This window comes from Dermochelys coriacea, chromosome 3, assembly GCF_009764565.3.
Source record: "Dermochelys coriacea isolate rDerCor1 chromosome 3, rDerCor1.pri.v4, whole genome shotgun sequence".
In the NCBI taxonomy this organism is placed as follows: Eukaryota; Metazoa; Chordata; order Testudines; family Dermochelyidae; genus Dermochelys; species Dermochelys coriacea.
Window position 1 is genome coordinate 208373597 of NC_050070.1, and position 25727 is coordinate 208399323.

The window sequence follows — 25727 nt, forward strand, 5'->3', positions numbered from 1 at the left end:
TGGGGCTGCTCACCGGTAGAAGTGCTCGAAGGTGTTGGCGAGCTCCAGGCCGGAGAGGAAGAGGATGGGCTCCAGGCTCTGCTGTAGCCGGTGCAGCGACTCCACGTTGGCCGTGTCCGTCTGGCTCTCCTGGATCCGCTGGTCGATGTAGCGAGCAAACTGCTCGCTCACCTGCAGGGGAGAGCGCCAGCTGCCAGGGGGCCTTCTCGGGGTGGCTCCCCACAGCAGGGAGTCCCCATGGAGGCTCGGGGGACACTCACATGGAGAAGGGTTGGAAGGGGATTAGATACACAGAGCAACAGAAACGTGGGGGGGCTCCAGGAGAGGGAACAGTCTGGCAGAGGGGGTCATGCTCTGGAGAGGGGAAGGGGCCACTCCCTAGGAGCTGGGGTCATTCCCAGGGGTCACCCCGCCCATGGAGACAGGGAGGCAGAATGGGGGAGGTGGGACCATGGGAGCTGCGTGTCTCGGCGGTGGGCAAGGGGGCGTGAGGGACCCACTCCCTCTCAGGGCCCAGGGCTGTTGGAGCAGGAGCGGAGTAGACACCCTTAACACAGCGGGGGTAACCAGCAGAGACCCCCACGCACCTGGGCCCCCTCACACTCCGGAGGGCAGCCAGGAGCGTGGGCTGGGCAGAGCCAACGCTGGGGAGCTGCAGCCCAGAGGCCGGGGCTCAGCCCCCTGCAGCCTTCAGCCCGGCGGGCTGGCACCAGGCCAACCAGCCTGGCAGCTCTGCTGGGCCCCAGGCTCGTCCCCTAGGGCCAGGCCAGCCCCCCCACTCACATGCATGGCCGTCAGGAAGGAGAGCTGCAGCAGGCCCCCGGAGAAGCCCTGCCGCAGGGCCAGCATGAAGGCCGTCTGCTGCCCGAACAGCTCCTCCATGGCGTGGTGCAGGCCCAGGTAGAGATGGCAGTACCGCTCCACGAAGTCCGGCCCCTGCCACGACGACTCCAGGAACCGCTTCACCTGTGCGGGGCAGGCAGCACATGGTTACAGGCCGGCGGGGAGGGCCCTGGGGGAGCCTTGGGGGGAGTACAGGCTGGCATGGGGAGGGACCCAAGGGGGTACAGGCTGGGCTGGGCACGGGGAGGGACCCAAGGGGATACAGGCTGGGCTGGGTGCAGGGAGGGGACAGGCTGGGGTGTCTGTGGGGGGCGGGATGGGTGTGGGGGGGAGGGGACAGGATATGACAGACACGGGGAGTGGCCCGGGGGGATGGGCTGACCAGTCCAGGGGGTACAGGGTAGGACGGGCATGGGGGCAGCCCCGAGGGTGGGGAGGGTCAAAGGGGGACAGGATGGGTCAGGCATGGGGAGGGCCCTCCGCATCTAGTATCCCACAGGCTTCATGGGCCTGGGGCAGGAGCCGCAGAGACAGAGGTGGACGGGGCCCTGCTCCCCCCACGCAGGGTGGGGTGCGGGACGGGCAGCAGATGCACAATGCTCCCCTCCCCCAGCGCACCCCCATCCCTGCTGCTGCAGGACGACCCCCCGCACACCTGCTGTTGCACCACGCCCCTCCAGCACTGCGTAATCCCCGTCAGGCTGCTGGGCTTCTTCCCTGACACCTTGGCGGCCCCGGAGCTCGTCTCCTTGTTCTTCCCGTTCTTCCCATCTGCCAAGGCAGGGCCAACGTGAGGGCAACGCCCGGGGGGTCAGGGTGGGGGCAGCGCCAGCACTAGCAGCCTCCCCAACCACAAAGCTGCCTGTGGGGCATGGGCTGGACAGTTGGCAGGCGTGGCTGGGAGCCCCCTGCCTGCGTGGGCCTGGCTCAGCGCCACATGGTCACAGTGTGTGTGTGTGTGCGGGGGGGTGCAAGGGCCAAGCCTGGAGCTTGGGGCGCGTAGGAGCCAGCCAGTCCTGGGCAACCTGGTGCGCACACCCCAGGGCAGTGGAGTAGCCACACCCGGCCACGATCCTGCCCCCTACAACAGGGCTGGCCTTTGCAGAGGGGCAGCTGGCATCTGCCGGCTCTGCCTGTGGGCACCAGACCCACGGATCTGAGGGCTGGGCTAGGTCCCCACGTCTGTCTCCTACACCCGGCCGGCTCCGCTGAGCCAGCCGCCCAGGGCCTTGAGGACCAGCCTCTGCTGTGCCAGGCCCAGGGGCTGCCCGCCAGCCCCGCAGAGCACTCGCCCACGTCACCCCGCCTGCGGGCGCCAGGCACACACAGGGTCATGCCGAGCTGCAGCGCCAGTGCCCGGCCCTGGCAGCAGGACGTGCCAAAGGCAGCCCAGAGAGTCCTCACCCGTAGGGTCCCCACTCAGCCTCGGGCAGCACTCCAGGGCCTCCTCCCCCAGCCTCACCCTGGGACCCGCCCCACTCCCTGCCCGGCCCCAAAAGCCCCGCAGGGGGAGGGGCCCTTACTGGCTTTGACCGGGACTCTCAGCTCCTCGGGCTCCGGGCTGCCGGGGTCCACGTGCACCAGCAGGTGGCTCAGGCGCCGCACGCGGGAATTGAAGATGGTGGCGCGGTTCTTGGCGCGTCGGGCCGTCTCCACATTCTCCAGGTACTCGCTCAGGAGCCAGGCCAGGGGGCTGACGCCGCTGGGATCTGCAAGGCCAGAGGGGGGAGCTGAGCCAGTTGGGCCAGGCAGGCTGGGGGAACCGGGCAGGGGGAAACGATACCTGGGCTGGTGATGCTCTGCACCAAGGGATTGATTAGGGCCTCCCAGCAGGTCCTGCCCAGAGCCTGGGCCGCCTCGTCATCGGGAAGGAAACGATCGGCGAACACCTGCTCGTGCCGCAGGGTGCAGTTCAGCCTGCAACAGCAGAGACACCCGCACCAGTCACTGGCGGGGCCCTGGGGCCTTGCCAGCGCAGGGGGAGGCAGATCCTGGGTACAGACACACAGGGCAGGGCACTGCCAAGGGCCATGGCCAGCGCTGGAGGAAGAAGGCAGGGAGACCCCAGGTACAGTCACACACACAGGGCAGGGCACTGCTTGTGGCGGACCCCGGGTACAGACACATGGGGCAAGGCACTGCCCGGGGCTCTGGTCAGCGTTGTGGGGGACCCCGGGTACAGACACATGGGGCAAGGCACTGCCCGGGGCTCTGGTCAGTGCTGGGGGGACCCCCAGGTACAGGCCTCACCTGTTGAAGAGCTGCAGCAGCTGCATACGCTCGTCCGCGATCTCCTGGCACCACGTGTGCGCCTGGGTAGTGTAGAACAGGTACGTGCGCCGGCACAGCTGCTCCTTGAAGATGGGCCAGAAGGTGGGCTTGGGCCCCAGGATCTCGATGCCACGCACACGCGTGTCAATACCACCCTGCACAGGGCACAAACCTCCCTGGTTAGACGTGGGCCCTGGGCCAGGCCTCTCACTGCCCATAGAGCCCCTGCGGGGGATGAGGGAGGCCAGGGACCAGCTCCGCTGCACACAGGGCCGCGGGTGTGATGTTGCACACCATGTGCTTTATGGAAATATGCTTACGAGTGTGACTATGATGTAACTGGAATATGCTTTATGCAAAAGGTCTCTTGTGAGGTATCATAACAAAGGTTATAACCTACGGACCATGTTCCTCCTACTTGTATGCATGTATCGTTCTTGTATCTGAAGCTAGAAATATGAAGTATAACTCTGAGGTCCTATTGTAATTATGCAAAAAGAAAAGGAGTACTTGTGGCACCTTAGAGACTAACAAATTTATTAGAGCATAAGCTTTCGTGAGCTAAGTGAGCTGTAGCTCACGAAAGCTTATGCTCTAATAAATTTGTTAGTCTCTAAGGTGCCACAAGTACTCCTTTTCTTTTTGCGAATACAGACTAACAGGGCTGCTACTCTGAAACCTATTGTAATTATGCAAAGTGAGGGCCATTAACGGTGTTTTAGAATCGCGATGGCTGCCATTGACTAGGACAATTGGTTGTAAATGGTTTATTGACCTGCAAACCTTCCTGTGTACCTGTGGGCCAGCCCATGGGGAATGGAGACTAGGGGGTCTTACAGTGACATATGACCATGTCACATGATACTGGAATCCATCTCAAATCTGGTATCTTTCCATTTAGAAGGAAGGGTGGGGACCCAGAGAGACAAAAGATTCCCGCCTTGTGCCAAAGCTATAAATGGGGGTGGAGCAGGACAAAGCGGAGGTGGCCAGTCATGAGAAAACCCCTGCTTGCCACCTGAGATGTTTGCTGGAACGAACAGGGACTGTACCAGGGGAAAGGACTGGGCCCAGACCAGGAAGGAGTCGAGTCTGTGAAAGAAGCTTATCGGAATATCTCTGAGGGTGAGATATTACCTGTAATCAGTTTCTTAATGCATTAGGCTTAGACTTGCGTGTTTTTCCTTCATTTTGCTTGATGACTTACTTTGTTCTGTCTGTTATTACTTGAAATCCCTTAAATCTTACTTTTTATACTTAATAAAATCACTTTTGTTTATTGATAAACCCAGAGTAAGTGATTAATATCTGGGGGAGCAAACAGCCGTACATATCTCTCTATCAGTGATACAGAGAGCGGACAATTTATGAGTTTACCCTGTATAAGCTTTATACAGAGTAAAACGGATTCATTTGGGGTTTGGAGCCCATTGGGAGCTGGACATCTGAGTGCTGGAGACAGGAGTACCTGCTGAGTGGTTTTCAGTTAAAGCCTGAAGATTTGGGGGAGTGGCCCAGACCCTGGGTCTGTGTTGCAGCAGGCTAGTGTGTCTGGCTCAACAAGGCAGGGTTCTGGAGTTCCAAGCTGGCAGGGAAAAGGGGCTCAGAGGTAATTTCAGCACATCAGGTGACAGTCCCAAGGGGGTCTCTGTGACCGAACTCATCACAGGGGGCCCGCCAGTGCACCCACCTGCTGGCAGCGCTTGATCTTGATTTGGATGATGGGCCAGAAGCGGGTCAGGTTCTCCAGGAGGATCACTCTGCTGGCCGAGGGCATGACATTCACCTGAGGAGGCAGGGAGAGCTGCATCCCTCAGACACGGAAATGGCGAGGCTGTGGAGATCCCACCCCACCCCACCCCGCAGGAGTCTTGTCCAGGCCCAGCCCCCAGAGCTACGTGAGGCAAAGCCGTGGGGTTAGCGGGGTGCAGGAACATGGGCCCCAAAGGGACGGGGTGAGGAGACGACCAGCAGCTGGGACGTAAGTGGCGGCTTCCCAGCGGGGGTTGGACTGGCCAGCAAAGCCTCTGCCGCTCCGTCAGTCAGCCCCAGGGCCCCACCCAGCCACACCTGGGGACATCAGAGAAACCATGGCTCTGCTGGAGCAGTGAGACGCGCCAGCCCTCTCCACCACTTCCTGCTGCCCCCTCCCGGGAGGGCCACTGGGAGACCAGCCCCTGGGAGCTCCACCATGCTCAGGAGCTGCCATCAACCTGCCGGGAGCAGCCGCAGAGACCACAGCCAACGGGGGATCCAGGGGTGTCACCGGGCACGGGAACTGGCCGACAGCCACCGACCAGTGGCCCAGCGAGCCCTGCAGGCACCCGGTACCTAGTGCCAAAGGCGTCCGAGTGAGACGCAGATCTCCCACTTGGGTTTCTTGGGCTCCCAGCCTGAGTGGTGCTACAGAGCCAGCGTCACGCCCCACTCCCAGCGCCCAGGGGGCTGCGACTGACCCTGCTCCGTCCACATGCAGCCAGCCGAGCAGGTTCCAGCACTGCCAGCCCCAGCGCCCAGATCAGGCTCAACACCACTGGGTTTGGAGCTGGGGGGGGGCTGGGGGTCCCAATTTCCAGGTTTTCTCTGCAGCGGGGGGGAGGGGGGAGTCTCACTCCGGAAGTGACAGGCAGGATTCTCATGGAATCACCGGCCCGCAGGAGCCACGGCTTTAAGGAACAGCCCAGCCGTGCCGAGAGCTGGCACCAGCACTGTCACCGTTAGCACAGGCCTGGTGCCCCGCCTGTACATGCTGTTCCCACTAGGAACACACAGGGCTGCCTCTCTGCCCCGTCCACCCCCCTGCCCCGACCAGTGACCTCCTGGGACTCGGTGCTGCCTCAGGGGCCGGAAGGCGGCTCCCCGGCTCCTCTCGGTCCCTCTTCTGCTCCACAGCCACCGTGCAGCGGAGACCCTGGCACACCCTAAGCTAGGCAGACGGCCCGGCCCAGATAGCACCGCTGGGTTCTGGGTGGAGGTTTCCCAGGGCAGCTCACTCGGGTCTGGGGACGCAGAGGGCGGGAGGGCCTAGCAGCAGAAACGAGAGCAGCTAGGACATGGCAGGCTGTGCCAGGCCTGCACAGGGCGGACGCGGAGCAGGACAGGAGGGGAAGCCGGGACTTGGTCACTGGGGTGTCTTGACCCTCCCCCTGGAGCAGCTGATCCTGGCCAGCGCTGGAGACGGACCCTGAGCTTGGGGCCCTGCCCTGCTCCTGTCCTCCTAGGAGAGTGCTGGTGATGTGCCTGCCAGGATAGGGCCTACAGGCCTGGGGCTGGCAGCTCCCTGCGCCTCGGGTGCTGGCTGCCCCCCCAATTCCAAGGCAGTCGTGCCCCCGCCAGCCTGGGACGGGCTGCCCCAGCCCACTGAACAGCAGAGGTGGGCGCTGGCAGGTGCGAAGCTCTCAGCCTGCACCCGCCCTGCTAGGGAGCCCCCGAGCCACAGAACCCCCACTCCCTTCAGCTCCCCCTCTCCTGTCCGGGGCGGCCTGGGCCACACTCACCGTATTGAGCTCGGTGCTGATGCTGGCCGGGTTCTCTCCTCCCATGACCACGATCCGGGCTGGCATGTAGCTGGAATCCTCGCTGGCCACCACCAGGCTCATCTGCCTGCAGCCAGGGAGAGCCACAGCGTTGGCATCGGCCCATTTCTGGGCTTGTGCTCCAGCCTGAGCCTAGGGTGCCCATCCCGAGGGGCATGTCTGCCAGAGGGCTCAGAGTCTTACATGGCCGCCGGTCCTAATGGGAGCCCCTGAGTCCCCCGGCCCCAGCTCCTGGGGGGCTGCACTTGGCGCTTCATGGCTCTGGGCCCACAATGCCTACAGAGATTCCAGCAGGGAGCATGGCGCCCGGGGACACAGACAAGTCCCTGCAGGCTGGCTACTGGAAAGGAAACCCACCCCAGCCTGAGCCAGGGAACCGGCATGTGCAGTCCCCCTGTGCCACCTCGGGCACCCGGCCACCCCTCGCCAAATTGTTACCTGCCCTGCCCACCTGATCCTGATCCCGCCCCCTTCCCTGTGAACACCCCTTTGCCACCCTGGGCAGCCAGCCACCCCCCTACCCACCTGATCCCACCCCCATCCCCGGGAACACCCCTGTGCCACCCTGGGCAGCCAGCCACCCCCCTACCCACCTGATCCCACCCCCATCCCTGGGAACACCCCTGTGCCACCCTGGGCACCTTACCACTCCTCGCCAAATCGTTACCCGGGCCCAACCCCCTCCCATGGCTACCTGATCCCTCCCCCACCACTGGGAAACGCTCTTTTCCACCTGGCACACAGAGCCACACCCCCGCCCTGGGGGGCCAGTACCCACAGCCCCCGCCCCACCTGACCACCACGCCGCGGTGCATGTAGATATTGATGTAATGCGAGCCGGTGCTGCCGTTGGACTCCCAGTAGGTCTTGGGGTTCCTGTCCGTCAGCTTGTTGGCTCGGTGGGGGTTAGAGGAAACCTCCAGCTTCTCCCAGCACTTGTCCTCCTTCACTTCCACGCTGGAGCCTGCAGGGAGAGGGGACAGCGCTGAAGGGGGCTGGGGGGCCACCTGGGTGGGGGCACAGCTGGGGCAGAGGGGCCCCGGGCGACCGCCCCAGCACTGACCCTGGCAGAGGTTGCGCAGGAAGAGGTCGAAGAAGGGGATGTTGATGGGCTGGTGACTCCGTCTGTGTTCCTCAATCTGACCCAGCACCATCTGGAAGAGAGGGGGGCGCAAGGTGTCAATGGGGGGAGCCACCTGGCACCCCTTCGCCACTGCCCGATCGCTGAACTCTGAGCAGCAACCAGCCCCAAGCAATGCAGCCCCACAGGTGGGGTGGGGGAAGCTGAGTGAACTGAGTCCAGAGAGAGCCTCTGCCCCACGGCCATCTCCTCCCTGCCCACCCCCTTCCAGAGACCACCAACTCCTCCCCCTGCCTTCAGACCACTCCCTGGTCACCCCTTCCAGATACCACCACCTTTGTGACACTCCGTACCCCACAAAATCCTGTACCCCATGTTCACCACTTTTATATGGTTACGTTATATTTTGTACAAAGCCTTGTGAGGTATCATTTGAAAATCCATAAACTGCTGAACATCATTGTTCTGTTAAGATGTGTGTAACAACACTGTGTGTAAAGCTATGAGATTTTACTGCCTGATTGTTACCGAAATATGGTACTGTTTTGGGTAATGCCCACAAACTCATTTTTCAGAGACAAAGACACCCTAGCACGCCAGCAAAGTACCAAAGAGCCATTACATACTACCTCAGACATTCACCAGCAGGGGGTGGGGGTGGGGGAGGGAAGGGAGGGGAAAGGAAACAAGCAAGTTACAATTCATCATGAGGGCAGTTTGGAGCTCACGTACACAACAGCACTGCCCGAGCCCAGGACCCAGCAAGGATTTTCCAGCACAAAGGGCGGGAGGATAAGAAGAGGGGAAAATGTCCCTAGTCACCCCTCTCTTCCGTCCGTCTCCGCTCATGACAACGACGACGCACAAGGAACTGAACAAAGGGGAGAGTGGTCCCAGGCTGGGAAAAGACACAGCCTGTGAAATGTATCACAGCTGCTGGTGAGAAAAATTCCTTCTTTTGCTTTTACACCTATTAGTCCTGGTAAAGTTTAGGAATTCGCTTGCGTGTTTATCCTTTTATTCCTTTTGTGACCAATTCCGGCTGTTATGCCTTCCCACCTGTGATCACTTAAAATCCACCCTTCTCTGGTTAATAAACTTGTTTCGTGGCTCTGTCTAAATCAGTGTGTTTGACTGACCTGTTTGGGAAACCTCTACCCGAGACCACAAAGGCTGGCCCATAATCACTCCCAGGGCTGGACTGACCCGCGAGGAGCTTGCGCTGTCCGGGAGGGTTGGGCGCAGTGCAAGAGGGGAGCAAGGCTGGGGCTGGGGCTCTGTGGGTGTTACCCTCTATGTAACGCATGGAGGCTGGGCACAGCATCACGTACTCAGCTGGGAGTGACGCTGCGTGCTGGGGGCTGGGAGCGAGCAGAGCCTGGGCGGGTCGCTGTTCCAGCAAAGCCGTGTAAAAGGTATCCCAGGTGGGAGAGCTAAGGGGATGCAGCAGTCCAGGCTGCACCCTGAGGAAAGTCATGTCCTTCCTCCCGCCAGGCCACCCCCTGCAAAGACCACCAACCCTCCCCACAGACAAACAACCTGCCCTCCTCCCTCCCCTCCCCTCCCCTCCCCTCCCGGGACAGCCAGCCCCCCGCCAGCGCCTGGGACCCCCGAGTGGTCTCGACCCGGATCAGCGCCCCGGCATGCTGCAGAGGTTCCACCCACCCGCCAGGCAGACCGCCCCAGGCGGTGGGGGGAGGTCCCCCCCACGGCAGAACCCCTGCTCACCTGGACGGGATCAGGACACACACCCTACACCGAGCACGTGCCCCGGCTCACCTGGATGCAGCCGGCCAGGATGCTGGTCGTCAGCTTCTGATAGAGGCTGGCGTATTTCTCGCAGTCGGTCACCAGGTCCCGCAGCTCCGGCCCCAGCAGCAGGTTGGAGTTGTGCTTGTCCAGGGCTTTGGACAGGGCCTCCTTGGTGCCCAGACGGCACATCACCACGGCGCAATCCTTGGTGGCGCTGGCCAGGCGATGGAGGAAGCGAACAAACTCCTGCACGACCTGTAGAGGGAGCAGTGCGGCCTGGGGGTTAGGGTACCGGCCTGGGGGCCAGGAGACCTGCTTCTAGCCCCGCCTCTGCCACTGACCCATCAGGGGGCTGGGCCGAGTCCCCTCCGCCCCCCGTCCACCTGGGGCATGGAGCGCGCAGCTCCCTGGGGCAGGGCAGCTCTCAGCTCCTGCCCTGCCCGGGCTGGAGTCTCCAGGCACGGCACAGACAGAACAGAGAGAGGCCCCAGCCCTGGCCGGGGGGTGCTGGGTAAAGGGGTGATGCCGGGGAGCCACAGGCCCAGCTTCCCCGGGACAGGCCTGAGGCTGATCAGGGCTGTTATGAGCCAAGGCACCGGGCAGAGACTTCACCAGCAATTCCTGCCACAAGCCCATAACTGGCTGAGCTAGGAGCCCCTCCCCACCCCCACCTCCTGTTCCCCGATTCCCCACCCCCGACAGGTAAGCGGGGACCCCCCCCCGTGGCCCCTCACCTCCCGCTCGTTGCTGGGGGCGCTCATGGAGGACAGACAGGGCTCAATGCACTCGTGCCAGGGCAGCGCCTCCTCCTGGTAACTGTCCAGGAGCTTGTTCAAAATCCTGCACAAGAGACGGGAGAAGGTGGGGCCTGAGGGGAGAGGCCAGCGGCTGCCAGTGCCCTGAGCCCCCCGGTGTGCCCGGCCCTCTGGCCGCACAGCCACCTTCACTGCCATGCCTGCCCCCGTCCCCCAGGACAGCCTCAACCAACCCTGAGCCCCCAAAACAGCCCTCCCACCCCCAGGACAGCCCCAACCAACCCTGACCCCCCAAAACAGCCCCCTCACCCCCAGGACAGCCCTAACCAACCCTGACCCCCCCAAAAACAGCCACTTCCAGCCCCAACCAACACCCCCCAGGACAGTGCCAACTAACCCTGCCTCAATCCACCCCCAGGACAGCCCCAACCCGACACGCCCCCGTGCTGGCTCCCCTTCCCATCTGGGACATCCCAGCCACGCTCTCGCCGTACAACGCAGGGATCCCCGGCCAAGATCCCCCTCGCCCCATGTCCCCCGCGGATCCCGGGCTGCCCCCCTCCCCCAGTGCCCCCCCCGTGTCACCAAGGTCCCGGCCGCGCCCTGCCCTCACCGGAGGATCCCCAGCTGCACGGCCTTCTCGGCCCCCAGCTGCTCCAGGCTGCGCAGCAGCAGCAGGAAGTGCTGGCGGTCCCGCAGGGCCTCGGCCCCCTCGCTCTCGGGGCCGGCCTCGTCGCAGAGGCAGTGCTCCAGGGCCAGCACCAGCTCCTTGGAGAGGCTGCCCTCCTGCAGGCGGCCCAGCAGCGTCTGCACGTCCACGTCCTTCAGATCTAGAGCTGAGCCCGCCTCTGCCACAGGGAGAGAGCCGTGGGGCCGGGGCTGGGGCAGGGCACTGCGTGCCGCCGGCTACACGCTCGCTGGGGCGCCAGGTGCCCTCTACCCGTCCCCAGACTCTCAGACGGGGCTGTGGGTGGGGGGCAGGGGGCTACGTACGAGCCGTCCCCAGGCTCTCAGACAGGCAGGGCGGGGGGGAGGTGTGTATATGGGGCAGTGCTGCGTACGAGCTGTCTGTCCCCAGGCTCTCAGTCAGGCGGGGTGCTGTGGGGCGGGGGAGCTGTGTATGTGGGGCAGAGCTGCATACAAGCTGTCCCCAGGCTCTCAGACAGGTGGGGGGGGTGGGAGCTGTGTATGTGGGGCAGTGCTGTGTACAAGCTATCCCAGGCTTGTGGGTGGGGTTGGGAGGGCAGGGGCTGCGGGAGTGGGGTGGGCTCCAAACCTGCATCCCCCAGATCTCACACAGGGGCTGTGGGGCTGGCTGGGGGGCAGGGACCTCTGTACCTGCCATCCCCACATCCTCAGACGGGGCTGTGGCGGGGGCAGGGGGGTCCATACCTGTCGTCTCCAGGTTCATGGGGAGCTTGTGCTCCGCCAGGCGGCTGAGCGCGATCTGGGCCAGCGTCTCGTTGGCGTGGCTGGGGGCGGCAGAGTCCTGGCCCCCCTGGCAGCAGCTCTGCAGGGCCGAGTGGATGTCACAGCTCACCAGCTGCTCGGCCAAGCCCCGGTGGCTGTCGATCAGCATGCTGGCCACCAACAGGCCGTTCTGCACCGCCGATGAGGCCCTGCGGGGCAGAGCGCCAGGGTGAGCGCCCGCGGGCACCAGCCGCTGCTCCTCCCCAACGGCACCTCCTGCCAGCCAGGGGGCCCTCCCGCCAGGCACCCCCAGAGCCTCCAGGGAGCTCCCCCCAACACTGCCCCCACAGCAATGACCCCGCTCAGCCCCCATACCCAGCGGTGTCCTGCATGGTGCGGATGGCGGCAGGGAGGGCGCAGAGCAGGCTGTCCGAGTCCTTGCTGGAGGCGGAGCCGATGCTGGCGAAGATCTCCCACATCACCTGGGCATCGGCGTGGTTCAGGGGACAGGGCTTCTCGCTGGCACCCAGCAGCTCGCAGGTCCCGGCGCCCACCAGCACCTTCAGCGCCTGGGAGGCCAGGGCAGCCGGTTAGGGCGGCGGGCTAGCAGTGCCGGCACTGGCCACCCCGTCCCCGCCGTCTCCCACCCAGGATCCCGGCATGCCCCACCCCCCCGGGAGCCGCACTCACCGCCAGGCCGGCCTGCTGGACCAGCGCCGAGGGGGCGTACTCCTGCATGCAGGCCAGCACGGCACGCACCCCGCCCTCCGTGGCGAAGAGCACGCGCCAGTCGTACTTGGCCATCAGCACATAGAGCAGGCGCAGCGCCAGCACCGCCAGCAGCTTCTCCTTCACCTGGTTGGTGAGCAGTTCCACCAGCATCTTCACCAGCTTCTCCCTGCGGGGAGCAACGGCGGGCGGCTCAGGAGCCGGACCTGGCAACCAGGGACTGACCTGCTGCGTGGCTCCGGGTCAGCTCTGGCCCAGAAACCAGATCCCCTGGCCCCCATGGGTCTCCCACCGCATCCCGGCCCCCCACGCCCCAAGCTGTCACACGAGTCCCAGCAGGGCAGCCAGGTTTCATTTCCAGCTATCCAGAGGTGCACAATCTACCCCTGCCCTGCAAGTTTGCTCCAGCTCATCATCCTCCCTGGTAAACATCTGGGCCTTACGTCTCACAGGCACGTGTCTGGCTTCAGCTCCAGCCACCGGTTCTGGTTCTGCCCATCTCTGCTAGATTAAGAGGCCCGTTAGCGCTCATGTTTTCCCCCCAGAAAGTCCTTGCGCATCATGAACAAGTCACCCCTGGGTCGCCAGGTGTCCGCACATGGTACTGGGAAACCGACAGGGGTCAGACACGAGCCTCAAGCACCCAGGGCTGGAAAACCTGCCTCACAACGAGCGACTAAAGAAGCTGGATCCTGTCAGCTCCTCAGATGAAGGGTGAGGAGACCTACTCGCAGTCTGTAGGCACCTGCCCAGGGAGAACGCTGCTGACACGGGGGCTCTTGGATCCAGCAGGTAGAGGGGGAAGGAGAGCCACGGCGAAGCTCAAATGGGAAATCAGAGACGTGTTTACCAGGGAGGGTGACCGGCCATGGGAACAGCGTCCCAGGGATGGGGCAAGTCTTCCACCGCTTGCGGTCGCTACGCTGGGAGGGGCCATCTGCCCAAAGCCCACCCTGCAGCTCACCCACCACTGACAGGGCTCCATGGTGCCTTTCCCAGGCGGCTTCAGACCTGTGCAGGAGTCACCGGGTGACGCTCTCTGGCCTGCGCGATGCACAGGATCAAATCCCTCCTGCCCAAATCCTTTGTACGTTGCTGTAGCTAGACTGTAAGCGTCCAGAGCCAGGATCGTGAGCACATCTTCTCACGACTGGCATTCCCTGGCTCTACTCTAATAGAAACTCACCCGGGGTAATGCCCGCGCCAGAGACAGACGCTGGCCAGCAGCCGGCCCCTGCAGACAGGAGCAGCTGGTTTTCCTGCCCCATCTCTCCAGGGAGGCACCGGCCTGCCATCTCCAGGTCTGGGCGCGCCCAGAGGACCCACCAGAGAACTGACCTGATGGTGAGTCCCTCAGGTTTGATGACCTGCCGCTCTCGCCCAGCCTCCTCCTCCAGAGTCTTGATAATGAACCTGAGCCCAGCTAGCTGCAGCCCCACCTCGGAGCTGGACCTCTGGATCAGTTCCACCACCTCTGCAATCCGCTCCAACGAGCTCTTCTTCCCCGACCCCTTCGCGCTGCACAACACTGGCCGGGACCATAACACCCGTCAACCCGAGGCTGCCCCACGAGCCCTCCAGCCAGCCCCTCCCCACGGCACTTCCCCACCCCCCACGGATCGCCCCTCTTCCCGACCCCTCCCCGAGCCAATCGCTGGTCTCCCCTGCCCAGACCCCCCTTAGCCAGCAGGGACCCGCTTTAGCTAGAGCCCAGCACCCAGCCACTGCCGCACACGGCTCCCTCCCCGGCCGGCACATACCCTTGGCTTTCTCCTCCGCCATCTCCAGGCAGGGCAGCCCCTCTGCTCGCAGCAGCTCGCTGAACAGCTGGCAGTCGGATTTCTCCGGGGGGGCCGGGGCAGGCACTCTGGCAGCAGGAGGGTCTTTCTTTGGTTTCTTGGACACCAGGGATTCGGCGCACTCCGAGGGGGCTGCGTCCAGCCCCAGGCCGCCCGGCTGCGCCCCCCCTGGGCGGAGGAAGTACTTGCTGTAGACATGGGAGCTGTGCAAGTCACTCAGGGTGCAGCCCTGGCACTGCTTGCTCAGCACCCGCAGCACTTGCTGGGCCAGCTCCACCGGTATCGACAGCTGGATCAGGGCTTCTTCATCCAGCTCCGACAGCTAGAAATGCAGGGCCTGGGTTAATCCTCAGCAGCCCGATGTCCCCAGGCCAGCCGGAACCGAGCCGACACTGGGAGGTCCCCAGGCCTGCCGGAACCGAGCCAACACCGGGCTAGTCCAACTGCGATATCCCCAGGCCAGCCAGAACCAAACAAGCCCAATTCTCTTGTCCTAGATCAACGTCCCAGTGGCTGCTGACAACATCTCCCCATGCCTGTGACCTGCCCATCCAGCGTCTGTTGGACAGAGTTTCTCTACCTGGGCCGAGCTGGTCTCCTCTTTCGTTCCGTCCCTCTGTTCCATCCTCACTCCTTGGTCCTCCCCTCACCTGCCCCCCCACCATTCTCCTATTCCCCCGGTTCAATCTCTCCTCCCAGTTTGCTCCGCTCTTCCCAAGGCTCCCCAGCTCCCTGTTCCACTCCATCCCTGCTGCCCCCATCCACTTCCATCTCCCCTCACTCCCCTCACCTGTTCTCCCACTGCATTCCATGGTATCTCTCACCTTCCCATTCCCTCCTCTGCACCACCCCGTCCCACACCTGCTCCTCCTGGTGCTGCCGGATGAGCTGGGTGATCTCCTGCTGCTCGTGCGGTTCTAGCTTCTTCACAAAGAAGAGCAGCTCCCACCACTCGGCCCGGCTCAGGGCCTCGGAGTCCTCGCTCAGCCGGTCCATCAGGTAGGGCAGGGAGTACAGCCCCCCAAGGGGCTTGCAGTAAAACGTCTGGGTCACTGCAGGGGGGCACAGCAAGGCAGAGAGACAAACCCTGAGTGCCTCAGCAACACAGTTACCCTTCTGCAGAGCCACCTGAGCCAGGAGGGGACAGCTGGCCTGGGCTAGCCAGGCAGCCAAAGGCCAGGATTCAAAGGGAATTCTCAACAGGCTGGCGGGATTCCCAGTCTGCCATCTACAGGCAAACAGAGCGAGTGCATGAAGCAAGAGCAGAGAACACTGGGCGTCAGGATCAACCACCACCTTCTTGCTTAGAGACGCGAAGCAATGGAGAGGGGCGCTCCAGCAGTGATTATAAATAGAAGGATTTGCATTTAAACCGACTGAAATCTGAGCTCACTTGTCAGAGCCAGCTACTCAGTTCAATCCACAAACGCCAGGTGGCCGGCGTGTCGTAGCAAGGGGAGAATTATTACAGTCACAATTGTCATTTTTGGGACACAACACCATCACAAAGACTGACCATTGTCTACAGGACTGTCAACAAAGGAAAGGGGGCAGGAAATGGAGGACGTCTAGCCGGTACTGTGGAGATCAGGGCTAAGTCTTACTTAACAGCCTCCCTAACATCTGGAAGAAGGGAGTAAGCAGCATCTTAACCAGCAGGCTCCGCTCCGCTCGGGGGAGCAGAGAACGCCAGTGAGGACTGAAAAATAAAGAAGGACCTGAAGAGAACAAATATTTGCTCAGTAGAAGCACATGCTTTTGGTGCTCAGAAACTACAGTCCCGGGGCTGTACAAGTACCTAGGTAGAGAGATTTCACACACACCAAAACGGCAAGCATAAAAGGCCCCATTTGTTCATTGTTGTATTAACTGGGGTGAGGGTCCTGGGCTCAGAATCACAGTAGTGAGCAGATGTGGCTTGGGGCTTGAGTACTCAGAGACCTTAGTTTTGTGTAGGCCTGGGTTAGGGTGGTCCTCTTCCCAGGCAGGAATAAGCGATATCGGTAAACACAGGTTTATCCTGGTAGAACTGCATCCACACCAGGGATCGTAGCAATTTAACTCTGTCAGTATAGTTAAAGCAGTACGACTTGTGTGTATAGACAAGGCTTAGACCCTGTGGTCCCCCCGCTGGGCTCCTAGGCCCTGGATACTATGAATAATTAACAACAATGTAAATCTTTTATTAAGCACCTAAAAATCAAAACAATTCCCTTTCAAAGTTGTGAATATTAGAGGAGACTGAATAGCATTTGCAGCTTGCCTTTCTATCTAGATTTAAAAACCTAGCAATTTACACACAACAAAACTACACTGAAAGAACGTATCATAAAGCCAAGCACTCAGAAGTTAGGAAACACGAGAATTAAGGTTCCCGGTGTAACCTTCACTCGGCCATCTTGTGTGTTTGCATTATGACACAATCTTTAATTACGTGACCACATGCTGTTTTTTTCCACAGTGCCCTTTTGAAAAGGATTTAGGGGTCACAGTGGACCAGCAACTCAAGGTGAGCTCTGAAAAGGGCTAATGGGACCCCAGGAGGTATAAACTGGGGAGGAGGGAACAGGAGCAGGGATGTGATTTGACTCCATATACAGCCCTACTGAGACTGATGCTGGAATACGGCGTCCAGTTCTGGGGTCCACATTTTAAAAAGAAGGTTGACAAATTGGAGAGGGGACAGAGAAGAGCCATAAAAACAAGAGGCTTGGAGAAAATGCCTCACAGTGAGAGACTTAAAGCACTCAGTCTGTTTAGCTGATCAAAAAGGAGACTGCGGGGTGACTCGATTGTGGTGTATAAGTACCTCCATGGGGACAAAATACCATGTACTAAAGGGCTCTTTAATCCCACAGAGAAAGGCAGAACAAGAACCACTGTCTGAAAGCTGAAGCCAGACAAATTCAGATTAGAAGACCCAGATTTTGAACAGTGAGGATAATCATACTACCAAGGGAAGTGGTGGATTCTCTCTCTCTTCAAAGCAAAATGAGATCCCTTTCTAGAAGTTGCTTTAGCCAAACCTAATCTGTTAAACTCAATAGTGGGGTCAACTTGGTGAAATTCTCTGGCCTGTGTTACACAGGAGGTCAGACTAGAGCAGAGGTTCTCAGCCAGGTGAACGCAGGGGTCTTCCAGGGGTTACATCTACTCATCTAGATATTTGCCTAGTTTTACAACAGGCTACAGAAAAAGCACTAGTGAAGTCAATACAAACTAAAATTTCATACAATTACTTGTTTATACAGCTCAATTTACTATACACTGAAATGTAAGTACAATATTTATATTCCAGTTGATTTATTTTAATAAGTCTATGGTAAAAATGAGAAAGTCAGCAATTTTTCAGTAACAGCGTGCTGTGACACTTTTGTATTTCTATGTCTGATTTTGTAAGAAAGTCGTTTTTAAGTGAGGTGAAATTGGGGGTACACAAGGCAAATCAGACTCCTGTAAGGGGTCCAGCAGTCTGGAAAGATTGAGAGCCAATGGACTAGATGATCTAGTCGTTCCCTTCTGCCCTTAAATGCTATGACTTGTTAATAGAATACCATGTCCAGTTCCAGCGTTCACATGTTAAGAAGTATGTTGCAAAAATAAAGAGGTCAGAGAAGAGCCATAAGAATGATCAACAGGCTGGAAAACATGCAAGACTCTTAAAGAGCTTAGACTATGTCTACACTTGCAGAGTTTTTGCGCTGTCAGTTTCACCGGTCACAGGGAACAGGTGAAACCGTGGGAGCGTGAAAATAAAGCGCTGGTTTGTGTACTCATGCAGCGCAGGAGGGCAGCTATCCCACAGTGCATCTCTCTCCGTTTTGACGATAGGTCTTGAGGGAAGCGGGGTGGGGGGTGATCGCAGGGCATCCTGGGTCCCTGCACAGCATCCTCTCCCCAAACACTGATCAGCTCCAGGAGCTCAGCATTGTTCCAAGCAGGGGATCTCGTTTGCTCTGTGGAGCAGCCATTGTCACCTGGCCAGATAAGTGAGCACTTGCCAAGAAAACAGGAAGGGGAGTTTCAAACTTCCCGGGGCTTTACAGGGGGAGGGGTGGACATCTGTTTACCTGGCATCAGAGCTGCAGAGAGGCTGGCGAAAATGGTCACCTAGGCCAGTGATTCTCTAATTTTTGTACTGGTGACCCCTTTCACATAACAAGCCTCTGAGTGTGACCCTCCCCGTCCCCCCTGTATAAATTAAAAACACTATTTTATATATTTGACGCCATTATAAATGCTGGAAGCAAAGCAGGGTTTGGGGTGGAGGCTGACAGCTCGCGACCCCCCCCCATAACCACCTCAAAACCCCCTCAGGTGTCCCAACCCCCAGTTTGAGAACCCCTGACTAGGCACTGTGGGATATCCTCCAGAGCTAAAAGCTCTGTAAACAGGAAAAACATGTCTTCACTTGCACATCACCGCAAAAGCATCAGTGGTAAGAGCTGTATGCCTCTCATGGAGGTGATTTTCTTTTTGTGGTGAAACTTCTGAGTTTCACTGCAAAAAGTCATTAGCAAGTATAGACGCTCCCACGGTTTTTGCACAAAAAAGGGACTTATTCCACTTTAAATGGCAAGTGTAGACATGCCCTACATCTATTTAGCTTATTTAAAGGAAGGCTAAAAGGAGCCCTAATCATGGTCCGTAAGTTCCTACGCAGGGAGAAGGTCTCAGCACCGGAGAGCTCGGTAACAGAAGGGCTCACCTACATGTAGAGTTGCACAGGATAAAGGTGTGATTTTAAACAAATGTATTTAAACCATTGCCAAAGCTGTGGGGACACACTTACTCCAGTTTAAATCAGGTTTCTTTCAGGTAAACTAACTTGACTAGGAATAGATATAAGCTAAACTGAATTAAACCATGTGTAAACTGAAATAAGAGCATTCCTACAGGGGTTTCCAGCTGTTTAACTAAACTGGTTTTGAACTAAGCCAAAGCAAGCTGGCGTTCAGGCAAAGCTTAACAGATAGAGACATCACAAGGTCCAGTGGCTGGGGGTCAATGATGGAAAAAGCCAAATGGAAAATAGAAGCATGCTCTTCTAACAGAGAGGGTGACTGACCACTGAAACAGCTTACTTTCTGCCACTTGGAGTCTTTAAATCAAGACTGGATGTCTGTCTAAAAGATGCATCTTAGTTCAACAACGAGTTGTTGGGTGTGATGCAGGAATTACTGAGGTAATTCTCGGTTCTGTGTTACGCAGAAGGTCAGACTAGATGAACTATGAAAGATTTTCAAAAGTGACTAAATTTTAGGTGCCTCGATTTTGGGGTGTTCAACTTAAGACACCTTAAAGGGATGCGATTTTCAGAAATTGTTGAGTACCCTGGCTTGCAAAACCAGACCTTTTACGGTGTTTCAAAATAAACCCCCAGAAATGCAGACACCCAAAATTACTAAACAGCTTTTAAAACCTTAGCCTATCAAACTCGAAAAAAAGCACATCGGTGCTTTTACAACTTATGAACCTATGTTGTTTTATTCATTCCTCTTGATTTTATATGGACCAAATTTCAGGTGGTTTCATTTTCAGCAAGTGCCAAAATATCATAACATGCTGGTTGTAGCAGTTAGTTCAGTTTAATTCTAACTAGAGTTTATGTGCATATTCTGGAGTAATGTCAATGTATTAAATGACATTTTACACCTATTGTCATTTGAACATGTGTCCCATGCAGCTCTAAGTCATATCACTGACTGACAAGCTGTCACCCCTCATACAGAACATGCAGAATGACTTTTCTCTTTAGGAAAATCCCTAGAAGAAATTTAAATCACTCCATACTGGAAAGGAAACGTGACCAGCCCCAAAGCACACCCCAAAGCACGTGGGAGCAATAGGCAGAGAATGCACATGTACATACAATGCACATAACCTCACCTGTGGTTAGTTTCAAGTTCTCTGTCAGACTGGATACCTTTTCCTGGGCAGCTTCTTCTTCAGGCTGCTCTCCAGCACCAATAATCTCCACCATGTGCCAGTGCACCCAGTAAGTTCGGCCTGTAGATTGCCACAAAACCTGTGGGTGAAACAGACCTGTGTGGTCAGACCTGCCACTTCCCCAGTGCCCACGTTCTATAAATAGAGACGGGAATATGCCCGCCACCCATCTCACCCACTAAGTTGTATAAACGTGGGCACATTGTGTGGTATCCAGGACACCCAATGTGGCTTAGTCAATATTGATATTGAAACCTTTGCCTTTCCTGATTTTAAACGGGCAAACTTAATACTGCATTAACACGCTCTTATGCATCTGTTTCCCAAGTTCTTTTTTTAAAAAACAGCACAAGGGACTACTTACATAAGTTCTGCCAGCTTTGCTTGTGCTGCTTGGAAACTCCTTGCTCTTGAGTTATTCAGGGTATGTCCACGCTGCAGCTGGGAATGAGCTTCCCAGCACAGGTCGACAGACTCACACCAGCTCTGCTCGAGCCGGGACACCACAAACAGCAGCATTGCCAGGGAGAGCGGGGCAGCAACTCAGCTTAGCTGCCTAATGCAAAGCTCCCCAGGCTCCTAGGCACATTTGTGTCCACCTAGCTTAAGCCACTGCCGCCCATGCAACCTTGCTATTTTTAGTGCTAGCTAGAGCAGGGGCCGTGCATGTGCCTACCAGTGCCAGGAAGGATGCTCTCAGCTGCAGTGTAGAAACAGCCTCAGCTTACAGAATTTAAAAGCTGCTCTTCTACTAGATGATTTTGTGTGTGTGTGTGTGTGTGTGTCAGAGAGAGAGAGCGCGAGAGAATGAGTGCACACCTAATACTAAGTGCACAGCTAGGGACATTTTCTGCTGTACATGCTCTGCAGACACTCTCCAGCTTGTCCCATCATAGCAGAGTCTCTCAAGCCAAGAGAATCATAGAATCATAGAATATCAGGGTTGGAAGGGACCTCAGGAGATCATCTAGTCCAACTCCCTGCTCAAAGCAGGACCAATCCCCAATTTTTGCCCCAGATCCCTAAACGGCCCCCTCAAGGATTGAACTCACAACCCTGAGTTTAGCAGGCCAATACTCAAACCACTAAGCTATCCCTCCCCCTTGAAGGCCTTAGCCCTCAACAGTGATCGGGTACCGGACAAGTTTTCAAGCACAGGATCCTGCTTTGACAAAGCTGGCATCATGTCCACAAGTCTGAGCACAGCTCTGAAAGTACAGGACCTTAGTCACACTCACATTATCAGCCCTCCTAGGCTCCAGACTTCTTAAAACCCTTCTGAAGAAAGATAACAAAAGCAGGATGAGTCAGAGCCTAGGAACTTCTTAAAGACCTGAGCAGAAAAACCTGCTTCACAAACAACATCTGACAAAGCACAGGCCTGGGCCCCACAAGTGAAGATTTTCATGATCAGCTGTGAAAGGAACTAGCTGAAAGCAGAGGGAGAACTCCCAGATCACTAGAGCTGCCCTGTCCTCCAGTAACTATCACAGAGGCAAGCTTGCCTGGGTAACGAGATAGATTGGAATGCCCCCCATGGTAAGGTTGTTACAGTACCTGCGAAGTTTATGCTTTGTTACTTGGATGGTGAAATCCAATTACATAACTCATAACCAGTTTGGGGTTTGTGCCCTGTGGCTGCTATTCTCACTCGTGAGCTACTCCAGACAGCATGACACCATGGTTTTTGGTTCCTAAGCACAATGGAAAGCACGTTTAAGCACTTCTCACTAAGCCTGTTTGGCTGCAGACACACCATGCTTTGCAACACATTCTAGTCTACTCTGGAACCTAAGCCAGAACACTGGAACAGGGCTGGGCAAATCAAGTGAACTCTTGCTAACTGGAACCACATCCAAACACTGTTCCTAAATATGGTCAAAGGCCAAGTGAGGATGTGGCCTCAGAGAGGGAAACCACTGCGGAACTGAATGGGAAAAGGGAGCGTGAACAGTGGTCACAGAATATTGATTACAAGTGCAGTCTGGGACAGGGAGGGCTAGGCTGTAAATACAATACTGCGTGTGAGGGAATATGGTCTGCCCAGCGGACAGGTGGGCGTGCAATGCTACAGCACAAGACAGACGCATGAAATGTTCAAACAAACCTCAGATGGCAAGCAGAGCAATGAACATCCTGAATAAGCACATAACCCTCGGGGCAGTCATCGCAAAGGGCGGAGAGAGTTGACCGATCTATGGCAGGGAAAAGGGAGAGTCTGGTAGAGAGCGTGGCCAGGAAATCCATGGAGGACCATGGAACGGAAGCGGGTGTGGTCAGGGCTCAAAGTTTCCCAACACCCACTGGCCCAGGTGAAAATCCTCTTCATCCCCAGCCCTCGCAGTCTGAAGGAAAAAGCATAAGGTGCCAGCTATTCTGTACCGTATTTACAGTCTGGTCAATCCCCAGACAGATCACAGCCCTTCAGGACCCTCGGTAGCTCACAAAAGCTTATGCTCTAATAAATTTGTTAGTCTCTAAGGTGCCACAAGTACTCCTTTTCTTTTTGCGAATACAGACTAACACGGCTGCTACTCTGAAACCTGTCATTCAGGACCCTGTTTCCCTGCAACTCCCAGCTCTCATTGAAACCTGCACTTCCCGCAACACTGCAGTCACGCCTTCCTTCCCCCTGCCCGAGCCCGGCTTCCCCCGCTAAGGAGCACAGGGAGCGCAGCTGCCTTCCTCTCCCAACATCCCCCACCCCTCTTCAAACACAGAGAATGAATGAGACCAACACTGCATCTGACTTTGTTCTCCTCTTCCTCCATGGTGCTGTCATTGACTGCCCACGGGAACATTTCAGCCACCTTCCTTTCTGGCTTGGACTCCTAGCGCCTCCTCTTCTGCATGCCACAATCCCACCCCTCTGACCACAGCCGAGGATCAGCTCTCCCACTCACCTGATCTGCTCCCCTCGGGTCCTTCCCTCACTGAGATCCCTGCATGGGCCAGCATCTCAGCTCCAACACAGCCTGCTGCACCCTCTCCTTGCTAGCAGTCTGTGACTTCCCCCAGCACTGCCAGGACTTCTCTGCACTCCAGTGACAGTCACTGACTCTCATCACTCACCCAGCTCAAAGGTCCCCACCCCACCATCCACTTCCTCAACTCCTGCTGCTGCACAGTGGAAGGCCTCTAGCACATGTCCCAGCTCCAGGAGGACTTGCTCCACTGCAAATCCCCTCTCCTTCTATGGCTCTGCCCCTAGCCAGCAGCACTATGCCGCCCAGCCACCTTCAACTCCCCCCTTAATCCCTCCCTCACGTCCCCCTCCTCCTGGGATCCTCCTAACTTCTGCGGGAAGTAAACTCACAAGATCCAAGAGGAACTCCATCCCTCCGCCCCCCAGTCCCCACTTCCCTTCCCCCTCTGCCTCTCACCACCACCCCCTCTCATGGCCCCAATCACTAAACCCAAGAGCTCATCTTCTCTCTTCCTACAGCCCCTCTACCCAGCCCCCATGACCCTATCCCACCCTGATCCCCCTCACCTCTGGCTCATTCCCCTCCCAGGACAAGCATGCTTTAGTCTCTCTCACCTTAAACTCCCCCCCCCCCCCGACCTCAACCACTATCTCCTTCAGGGCAACAGCACGTAAACTGAATTTACTAACAAATTAAGTGATCCCTCGATTCAAGGATGATCTCTATCATGGAATTACATAGGGTCCTGAGATGACTCAAGAGTCTGATCCTGGACCCGCAAATCCACCCACAGTAGGTACAGACATTTCTTTTTCCTTCCTTCTCTCTCTTTTCAGCTTTGAGGGAAAGGCGCTTGTCCTCGAAGTGGGCCACTGCCTGATGGAGGAAATGGCGCCAATGGGATCGGTTAGCGGCTTGCTCCTCCCAGCTTGTGATGTCCACATCAGTTTTCTTAAGACACGCTTTCAGTGTGTCTTTGTAGTGTTTCCTCTGACCACCACGGGATCTCTGATCATGGGCGAGCTGAGAGTAGAGGGCTTGTTTTGGAAGACAAGAATCTGGCATCCACACACAATGTCTAGCTCAGGAAAGCTGGTGCATGAGGATTATTGCTTCAATGCTGGTGACATTGGCTTCAGTGGGGATGCTGGCATTAGTGCAGTGATCTTGCCATTTGATGCAAAGGATCTTCCGGAGGCATTGCTGGTGGTACCTCTCCAAGCTCTTGAGGTGCTGTCGATAGGTCACCCAGGTTTTGTATCCATAGAGGAGTGTAGGAACAACAGTTGTTTTCGAGACCTGGATCTTGGTGTCCTGCCGTAGGTCACGGTCCATGAAAACACAATGGAGCAATTTCCCAAAGGAAGCACTTGCACACTAGATCCTGTGCTGGATCTCACTGTCGATTTTTGAGTTTTGAGAAAGTGGGCTACCAAGGTAGCAAAAGTGCTCAGCTGTCTCCAAAGTCTCTCCCTCGGTGGTGATTTGTGGTGGGTTACGTGCAAGGTCTGAGGCAGGCTGAGTGGGATAGTGAGAGAGTCCTAGGCTTCAGTAAGCTTGTGCAAGAAAATCCAGTATGGATTGAAGGTCATTCTCAGTGCGTGTGAGGATGGCACAGTCATTAGCATGCTGAAGATCAGTAATGGACACCCTGAAGACTTTTCACTTCGAGCAGAGATGTTGAAGATTAAAGAACCGCCCGTCCATTCTGTATTGAATGTCAACTCTATTGGGGCGGTGATCTTTAACGAGGACCAAAACGACCGCTAAATAGATAGAGGACAGGGTTGGGGCAATAATGCAACCTTGCTTAACCCCAGTTTTGATGACGAAAGGTTCTGTCTCAAGGCCATAACAGAGAACCATGGCAGTCATTTGATCACGGAGAAGCCTTACAACAACCTTAATAAATTTTGGAGGGCAGCCAAATCTGGCCAGCACCTTTCACAGGACTTCGCAATTGACAGAGTCAAAGGCCTTTGTCAAATTGATGAAAGTCAAGTACAAGTTCTGATTTTGCTCGAGACTTTTCCTGGATTTGGCAGGCAACAAAGATCATGTCGGTTGTCACGCAGGATGGTCTAAAACCACACTGAGATTCTGACAATATTTCCTCAGCAAGGGAAAGTAATGGGTTTAAGAGGACACAGGCAAGAATTTTCCCTGCTGTAGATAGCAAGGCAATGCCTCGATAGTTTCCACACTCCAACTTATCTCCTTTCTTAAAGATTGTAACAATGTTAGTGTTTCTCAAGTCTTCTGGAATATTCTCATTATACCACTTATGAAGAAAAAGTTTATAGAGCTTCCCTACCAGTTCTTCACCTCCAAACTTGTAGACTTCATGCCCTGCTGCCTTGTTGTTCTTAGTTTGCATAATGGCTCATGTTACTTTTCCGGGGGAGAGGGAGGATCAGCAAGAGAGTCTCTTTCATGTCTTTGAGGTATAGATTCGATAGTGGCATCAGAGACAGTTGACTCATGGTTCAGGAGTAACTCAAAATGCTCCTTCCATTTGGCTTTGCTCTCCTTAAAATATGTTGACCCGTCTTGGCCTCGGAGTGGTGTGGGTCCATGGGAGCATGGACCATAAATGGCCCTTATTGCCTGAAAAAAACTCCTCATGTCATGTTTATCAGTGTAAAGCTCAATCTCCTTGGCCTTTTCTCACTACC

General features: G+C 56.9%; 1 protein-coding gene across 5 annotated transcripts in view; it reads right to left on the bottom strand.

The window, feature by feature from the left end:
* The window catches only part of LOC119852863 (cullin-9-like), a 65397-nt gene that overhangs the window by 25829 nt on the left and 13841 nt on the right, over window positions 1-25727 (bottom strand). For 4 of the 5 annotated variants that reach the window (XM_038394797.2, XM_038394795.2, XM_038394796.2 and 1 more), the window contains exons 5-24: window positions 20066-20204; window positions 15038-15228; window positions 14138-14498; window positions 13716-13905; window positions 12339-12546; window positions 12024-12217; window positions 11631-11857; window positions 10852-11086; window positions 10218-10323; window positions 9511-9738; window positions 7714-7804; window positions 7443-7614; window positions 6612-6717; window positions 4805-4900; window positions 3094-3269; window positions 2627-2760; window positions 2367-2552; window positions 1499-1614; window positions 784-966; window positions 14-171 (exon numbers count right to left, since the gene is read on the bottom strand). In XM_038394797.2, the coding sequence (XP_038250725.1) occupies window positions 14-171; window positions 784-966; window positions 1499-1614; window positions 2367-2552; window positions 2627-2760; window positions 3094-3269; window positions 4805-4900; window positions 6612-6717; window positions 7443-7614; window positions 7714-7804; window positions 9511-9738; window positions 10218-10323; window positions 10852-11086; window positions 11631-11857; window positions 12024-12217; window positions 12339-12546; window positions 13716-13905; window positions 14138-14498; window positions 15038-15228; window positions 20066-20204 (3497 nt within the window). The remainder of the gene's footprint in view (window positions 1-13; window positions 172-783; window positions 967-1498; window positions 1615-2366; window positions 2553-2626; window positions 2761-3093; window positions 3270-4804; window positions 4901-6611; window positions 6718-7442; window positions 7615-7713; window positions 7805-9510; window positions 9739-10217; window positions 10324-10851; window positions 11087-11630; window positions 11858-12023; window positions 12218-12338; window positions 12547-13715; window positions 13906-14137; window positions 14499-15037; window positions 15229-20065; window positions 20205-25727) is intronic. The other variant, XM_043512186.1, reaches the window with a different exon arrangement.